An 8816-nucleotide genomic window follows, 5' to 3' on the forward strand; every position below is an offset into this window, starting at 1 on the left:
TCTCAACAAAATTATAACATAAACACTTTAATAACCTTCTCTCAAGTCTATTTATTTATGTATAAACACAGAATTTACTAAATATGTTTAAATGTACAAAAAATTCGAAGTTTAGATCATTGTTCTAATCGTCAGGTCGTTTATTGGAACTAGGTTTGGGATTGTACTGGATGACCAGTATGCAAACATTTTTTACTTAAATATAATATGCAAGCTTTATATTAAAAAACAACAACAAAGAATATATATATATATATATATATATATATATATATATATATATATATATATATATATATATATATATATATATATATATATATAAATGAGAGTATTAGGAAGACCTAGATTATGTTAATTAATGCCCATTTCAAAACACAGATGTTAATTGACAGGTAACTCACTATCATCCTTTCAATGTACACGTTTTAATGAGTATCTACTGAATGTACCAGTTACACGCGGTCAATGGACTAACGAAGTGATGTCTCTGTTGATGGCTGGGACGGAATCCCCGCAGCTCCAGGTACCGTTGTACGAAGGCTCAGCCTCCATAGTGTCGCACTGGCTGTCCAACTGACCACTGACCAAGCTGTGTGTATTGAGGCTCTCGTTCTCGGGGATTGGAGGCTGGACCCAGGAGTCCGTCTGCTGCGACAGGATGGCTATGTCCCTTGCTTCGTCCATAGCTTTTTGTGTCACTAGCTGTTTGGAAAATAAAGAAACTAAAACTGACTGTAGACAGGCTTACATTTCATTGGAGGTTTTCACCAGGTGCGACTAACTAAAAATAGCTCACCTTTTGATGCATGTATAGAGAAAGGATTCGTTGATAGGCTATATGTTTACAAGTGTATATGTTAGCAGCTATGCACTAGCTAACACTGGAAAATCTCATGTGTACGCTTCTCTGGTGTAGCACCAAGTGACTTGTACAAAGCTAATAGTAACTTACTTCGTCTGTCTGTCTGTCTGGATTCTTTTACACTTTTTAATCCCACTTCCCATTCTGGGATCAAGTTTAAATTTGGCACAATTATCCCCTGTCGCTGACAACGATTGAATCAATCAAAACTAATCAGTTAATCAATTAGTGGTATTTAATTACTTTTATTTTATATGAAAAAGGGAGGTAAACTTTGCAATATTGAAAGATATGGTACCGATAACGTGGTGCTTTTCCTTGACTCAATATAAGCTTTGTTGTTTTAAAAGTATTTTAAGTATTTACTTGTTTTACTTTATTGGCAGTTTCAAACAAAGGCGTAGCAACAATGGCACAAAGGGGGGTTCATTGCATCCGGTCACATAAGTAGTAGAGGCCCACAGACACAGAAGACATTACGTATAAGGGTAATACTATTTACATTGTTTTTATGACTTCAAGTGTCATTATACTGTTAGCCTACTTCTATTATTATATTGTTCAACCCTGGCCCACGTGTTCCTAGCGTCCTTGACATTGTTTCGATTTGCAAATTGATTTCAAAAACCTCTCCCAAGCTTCCACAATTCATTTTCACACTTTTTGTTTAGTTACCTTATACCTTAATAATAAAATAAAGAACAATTAATTAATCAATTATTGGTGATTTATTGTTTTGATTTTAAAATAAGGGTAATAAATGCTACATAAGAGAGATGTGCAGATAAATATATATATGAATTTAGTCCCCTTATTACGTTTTCACACGTTTTTTTTTTTCTCCCACATCCCATTCTTGGATCAAGTTGAAATTTTGCATAATTATTCATAGTTGATAACAACACACGAATCAATCCAAAAATGAAATCAATTAATGAGTAATTTAGTACTAATTAATTAATTTTGTTTTTATTTTTATACAACAGAAATGGAGATAAATCCCGTAATTTTCAGATAAATGACATTACTTAGCGGTTCCTTCCCTTAGATAAGCTTTGTTTTTTAAACTCATTCCCTTGTCTCACAGCCACTTACTTGTCTCACAGCCACTGACTTGTCTCACAGCCACTTACTTGTCTCACAGCCACTTACTTGTCACTTACTTGTCTCACAGCCACTTACTTGTCTCACAGCCACTGACTTGTCTCACAGCCACTGACTTGTCTCACAGCCACTTACTTGTCTCACAGCCACTTACTTACCAGTCAGACCTAAAATACTCTTGTCTTTGGTAACTTTATTATTAATTTTTTTTTTTGGTATGTCTCCACCAAATCAAATGCCTAAATGCTTTTCATACTATAAATTACACCTGTACCCATCGCATACTCGAATACACGAACACAAAGATACACACATATACACCTCCGTGCACACATACACCCCAATGCACACAGACGTATATCCACACAAATACACACACACATTGAGACAAGACTCACCTTGAGGTAGTGGCGATTGATTTTTGTGTGCAGCCAAAAGAACAAATAGCATCCCGAGATGAAGAGAACTATGCTGTAGAGTAGCAAGCTCATAGCTACGTAGCAAGACACATTACACCACTTGAATAACCACATGACTGAGACATAGAAAATAGGCTCTATCTATCTAACACATAATGATAATGAACATCCTAAATAAATACTTTGCGTCAGCATTCTCAGCCCCAGGAGACAAAGACATATTACTTAATTTGAACCAACACTACCTCTTTGATCCTATGTTTTTTTAATATTATTTTATATTTTGTCTTTACTTTAGACTTGAGGTACGCGTGAGCCTATAGGATTTACGTTTGTGATCTGACAATATTCAATGTTGTAAAATGATAAAATAAATGTATGTTAAGCAACGAATGGCCGAAATACATTTAGATGGTATGTCATTATGTTCTAGTCTAATAAACTGTAGAGTCCGAACCTTAACAACGTCTCTATGCTTGTTAAGTCAACACGCCGTGATGCTCGTGAATAAGCTCTTGCGGGTAATACGATGCTTCCTCTTTTCTGATATCAACTTTTAACGAGGACATCGAGTGGCCAGCACAACAATAAACATCTTTACTTTTTCTTTAAATGGAGCATGTATATGAGATGTGTGTGTGGGGGGGGGGGGAGAGTTAATGATGTCATATAAAAAAATTACACTCCCCCCTTCCCTAATAATGAACTGGAAACTGTTGGCTTGGAAGACTGTTACTTCCCTTCCCACAGCACCATAATAAACTAAACAGCCACACAGTGCTGCCACTGTCTTGTATAGCTGTAAGAAGCAAGGACCGACAAGACGTTGCAGAATATAAAGACGCTAATACACCAAGATGCATAATACTAAGTCAAAGTAGCATTTAGAACTAGTTACCTATAGATTGCATAGATCACGTAACATGTGTATTACGTAACATGTGTATTACGTAACATGTGTATTACGTAACATATATTAACTAACAAAAATATCATGTAACATTTGTATAACGCTACCTATCTATCTCCTAACGTATATATCATCATAGTAACATGTATATCATTGACTATGTTTCACGTAGGGGTGCACCGGATAGTCCCTCCGGCTCCGGCTTCTGCCAAATATCCGGCATTTTTTACTATCCGGTGCTATTCGGCTCCGGTCGGATATCACTACCGGATAGTAAACCGGATAGTAAAAAATACACCTATTTAATATGCACAAAGTGGACCTCGTTCCATTACTGTCTGTTATAGAATGTATTAATGCTTTTATGAAAACAAAATAATGTGCTTAAAAATAGAGCCATTATGAATATGCACCAAATATCGTTTATTATAAAGACAAGGCGTGTTAATAACTTAATATAAATAGAAATGAAACTTTACATCATAAGTGCGCTTTACATACAGAGCAGCAATGGCTGGCACTTTTTTCAATTTGTCTTGACCTTTGAGTAAGTTAGTTAACATGTTAAAATGCTACATTCCTTGACTACGTCATGCTGACCAGACGTCTGTCTAGCTGTGCGGGTATATCTCCAGAGGTAGAGATGAACAACTCCCACCCCCTTTTATTTGTTTAGTCCATCACATTGAGTTTATTTATAGGCAGGTAACCACAAGTTAAATACGATGGACGTAGGTTTAATGTCAGCGTATTGACACTCTCTAGTAGTCACACCTTTCGAGGGAACTGAGTTTGTTTACTTATTAGTTAATCTTTATTGGGGGGAGGGGGGGGCTGGACTACAAGAACCACACCTCTAAGGTGACCAGGTATATTTCTAGATGAACATCTCCCTCCCCCTTTTATTTGTTTAGCCCATCACATTGAGTTCATTGATTGACAGGTGACCCCAAGTCAGATACGATGGACGTAAGCACTCTCTAAAGGTCACACGAGGGAACTAGGTTTGTTATTGGGGTTATTGTCTAGATGTGCGGGTATATCTCCAGAGGTAGAGATGAGCAACCCCCACCTCCTTTTGTTTGTTTAGTCCATAACATTGAGTTCACGGATAGGCAGCTGACCACATTAAGCCAGATGTCAACGTGTTGACACTTTCTAGAGGTCACATCTTATGAGGGAACTGAGTTTGTTTACTTGGAGAAGAATTTTTATTAGGGGCGGGACTACAAGCCAAATCTCCATAAGGTTACTCTGGTATGAGTGTGTTTATTATGAGACCAGGGGTATCTTTAAGGGGAGGGCTCAAGAGACTCAACATGCTCAACTTCTTATTTGTTTAATCCATGACAATGTATTGATAGACATTGACCATTCTTAAGCCAGAATGGATTAACGCAGATTGTTGAGAAACATTGACACTGTCTAGAGGTGACTAGATGATGAGACTAAGTTTGTTTACTTGGAGAGAAATGTCATTTAGGGCGCTGAACACACGTTCATTGCACAATAAAATAAAACAAATGTGTGCGTGTATGTATTTTTTCCCCTTGTATTAAAACTTTTAGAAAGAAAACTAATATCATTGTTTTAATCTATTGACTTAATATATTAAGGAAAACCTTACAGTAAAATTTAACATCGCAGAAAATAAATTGATCTAAAACACCACAATTAGATCTAGCAAACAATGAAAAAATACGCTGGAATATTAAGAAACACTTGACCTCTGTAACTAAGGTACAGATATAATTTATCTATAGGCCTATGCTTGACTGACCATGCCAATGTGTTATCTTTTTTCGCCTGCACACTAAACACTATTGCGAATGCCCAAGAACAAAAACGCGTGATGGTCAACACCATCATCTATACACACTACACTAGGACTACATGTGTAGGCTCACTAGGTCTATCTGACCAGATTGTTACTATCAGTCGAACACAGAGTCTATTTATGTTTTTTTTTGGTACGGAGGGTGTCAATGAGTTTTTTTTTCTTCTATAGTTGATTTTCCTGATTTTCTTAGATCTATATAACAGTAGATCTAAACATAGATACCAATAATAGGCCTACAGACTACAGTTAAATCTATGCTTCGCAACATTTAAGGCTCAGGCTATGAGTAGGTATAATAGATGTTCCTGCTGTTAATAAAATATCGTTTGCCGCAAATGGATTAATAAATATATGACCTACTACGCTTCAGATTCCAACTATTAACTAACAGCTATCAGTATTAAGCCCTTGAAACCAGAACCAGAAGCAGTCTTTGGACTTAAAATTACAAGTCTGATGACCAGTTGTTGGTCAGAAATTCTTGAACACATACATCCAACCACCATACAAGCCAGATGAGAGATTTACATTAGTAACTAGTTAAATATATACTAACATATTTTACATTGACCCTCCAACACACAGCCTTTATGGTTGGTGGCCTCGTACGTGCTACACAGATTAATTTTTGTTTATAAATATTGTTAAGCTTGAATAAATCAATCAGTAACAGAGTTTAAAACAATAAGGTATATAAAAGGAAAAAAAATAATACCAACAAATATAGGTATGTTATTTAACAGTTTCGTAAAATGCTCAGCAATACAAGCTATTTACAAGACACTTAGGTATTCGGCTCCGGCTCCGGCCGAATATCAAATTTTACTATCCGGTCATATCCGGCTCCGGCCGGATATCAAAAAGTACTATCCGGTGCACCCCTAGTTTCACGTAAAATATAATCACATAACATTGCTTCAGTTCCAGAATTTCTGTTCGTCACATCATCTCTGGGATTGACAGCTAAACATGCGCCTATATGCTTACTAGATCGCGGAGAACCCATTCTTAACTCCGTGACTGGAGGAAGAAGCCCCTAATGAACAGAAAACTGAGTTCTAAGCTCTACATTTAAAGTCAATGCTCAGCCGCCGCAGCCTTTGTCTCTTTATCGTTGAATTGACCTCGTCCCGCATCCCACACACTCTGAGGCCGTACAACAGCGACCGGGTTACCTTAGAATCCAACATCAGATCGGAGGGTTAACAATCTGAGATGACAGCAACTAAACACTATATATGTATGTAATATATATCACGTAACGTATAGATCAAGTAACATATAGATCAAGTAACATATAGATCAAGTAACATATAGATCAAGTAACATATAGATCAAGTAACATATAGATCAAGTAACATATAGATCAAGTAACATATAGATCAAGTAACATATAGATCAAGTAACATACAAAATACTAAAAGCAACGGACGGTGCAACTAAAAAGATAAAATGTGATCTAGCAACCTAGAAATAGATCTACGTAACCTTGCAGTGTGGTATGCATTTCAGGTGATCGTTACGATGGTGCCGAGTTCAAACCGCGCCAAGACGTCATCCACAACACTCCCCAAGAGGTTTGACCTAGGACGTAATCATTTAGCTAATTAACGGCTAAAAATAAATAGAAGTGTCATGAATTAATTGATTAATGAATAGACTCTCAACAATAGGAATTTGTTTGTAACTTTACCTGAAACGAAATAGATATCTACTAATTATCTAGATCTATATAATATTTTTTACATTGCCTCTAGATTCAATTATAGTTCTAGCATATCTATAGTGTATTGATTTTAAATTTAAATCTATATTATGTAGATCTACATGATTTTGACAGGATTTTTTGAGGTTCAGTAAGCCAAAGAGACTCGGGGTGCTTACCTTTTTAGCGTCATCACTTCTCTACATTCTGTTGCTGTGAGACAAACTAACATTATTTACAAGAGAAATATACAAACCAACACTTCAGATGAGTTCAGCAAGACTTCTGAAGACATTCAACAAGAGTGCTGAACCTAGAGCAAGACGTGCAAAGATTGCCTGAGTTTCCTATGACATTATACAATTGATAACTAGACCACAGACCTAGATCTAATCTGGCCTTACTTATAGAGACTTCGATCTTCCAACTTCCCTACACAGTAGAGGCGGCAAGCTGTCTCCAGATGAATCGGTCTTCATCAGTGTTTGCATCCTTTTCCCGAGATTCTCCCTGGAGAAAAGTAGCAATTATACATAAAACACTGAACCATAATCTTCAAATACAAAAACAAAATCTAATAAAATACTCTGAAAGACACAAAGATAAAGGCACATTCCTCATCTCATATGTTAGGACAAATTTGTACATATGCTCCTTCTTCCCTAGTGCTATTAGAGCATGGAATGGGTTGCCTGAGCCAGCCAGGAAAATCAGTGACTTAGCAGAATTTAAGTCATTGGTTAACATGCATGACTAAATGCATGACGCGTAGGACGTAATAATCTTCTTTTTTTGGAGTAACGTCTGTATTATATAAGATAAGATAAGATATGTTGCGACGCCATGTTATACGGAAACGTTCCTGTTTGAGTTTTACTCGTTACGGGTTCCATCTTGATGCTATTCCTGATGCGAGCAATTCATTCTGTTGGAGACCATGTTCCGCAAATCTCATGCAACGCTCGGTCACAAGTACTCACAACCTCTCTAAGTGGTCAAGCGCCCGTTCTGCATAGGATTTCTCTGTTTTCACAGACACAATTTAATTTCAAAATCAGGAGAAATGCAGAGACCCGAGAACAGAGACTGTTTATAATTCTCTCTCTATCCTTCAGTTGGGAAGCGACTATGGATAGTCTCATAGAAATGAAATGAATCCCTGATCTATGGTAAAAACGATGTCACCCACTCAGCAGTTCCTCCATTTCCAAGCAGCTGATGTATCCAATGGAACGGTAAGTGTCCATACAGTTTGGGATCAGCGGCGTCACAGGCTCTGCCAGTGTGTAGTACTGAGTGCTGCAAACTACCTAAGGGTCGCCGGCTCCTGATTTCTCCTCAGGGTTGATACTCACGATGCCTTTCATATATTTGGGTATAGCTGCAGGGCGAAGAGGTTTGAATTGTTTTCCTTCTCCTAGGTGAGTAGCCAGCCAAAGTTAACAAGTCCCTCCTGCGTGTTTGTATTGTACTTTGAACATAATGAAGGCGTTGGTTTAATAGGATTTTCAATAACGACTTTTATTTTCCCTTTTTTTTTTTACCTACACGTGACAGTCATAGAGATCGACGCTATGACTCTCTATGACTGCTCAGCCACTGCGCCTCTAGCAATTAATTAGTAAAATGATTTTTTTTTATTCAGGTCTTGTCAGGTTCAATGAATAATTTTGCAAAGTTTTAACTTCATTCGAGAATGGGAAAAAAATGGGGAAAAAATGTTTTATAAAACAAAACAAAAAAAACAAACAAAAAAAACAATTCATATCTATTACTACTAATATTGTTTATTGTTTGGGATCAATAGTCTAATAAAAAGCACAAAGCGGGCTGAGAATAGCAATGCTAAGGGAGACTTCCAAAAATGGAGTCAAAACCATACATAGTAAACATTTTAGGGTATCCTGTGAAATAAGAAAGTGAAACTTGTCCAGTCAATTTGAGCACTGTAGAATCAGATTTTTAAAGATCTT

General features: G+C 36.8%; 1 protein-coding gene across 1 annotated transcript; it reads right to left on the minus strand.

The window, feature by feature from the left end:
• Nucleotides 1-26: 26 nt before the first annotated feature.
• LOC106056960 (uncharacterized) lies at nt 27-7159 on the minus strand. The gene is made up of 3 exons (XM_056024464.1): nt 7023-7159; nt 2368-2504; nt 27-705 (listed from the first exon to the last, which is right to left on the minus strand). Exons 2-3 carry the CDS (start codon nt 2500-2502, stop codon nt 466-468), a joined length of 375 nt encoding a protein of 124 aa, XP_055880439.1. The 5' UTR covers nt 2503-2504; nt 7023-7159; the 3' UTR covers nt 27-465.
• Between the last annotated feature and the right edge of the window lie 1657 nt (nt 7160-8816).

This window comes from Biomphalaria glabrata, chromosome 3 (assembly GCF_947242115.1).
Source record: "Biomphalaria glabrata chromosome 3, xgBioGlab47.1, whole genome shotgun sequence".
NCBI classification, from domain to species: domain Eukaryota; kingdom Metazoa; phylum Mollusca; class Gastropoda; family Planorbidae; genus Biomphalaria; species Biomphalaria glabrata.

What these genes read in the sequence shown, in the direction of transcription:
- LOC106056960 (XM_056024464.1), bottom strand. Translation starts at nt 2,502, where the DNA reads ATGTGGTTATTCAAGTGGTGTAATGTGTCTTGCTACGTAGCTATGAGC. An exon ending in TCAATCGCCACTACCTCAAG is followed by an intron (nt 706 to 2,367) that starts GTGAGTCTTGTC and finishes TTTTCCAAACAG; the next exon opens with CTAGTGACACAAAAAGCTAT.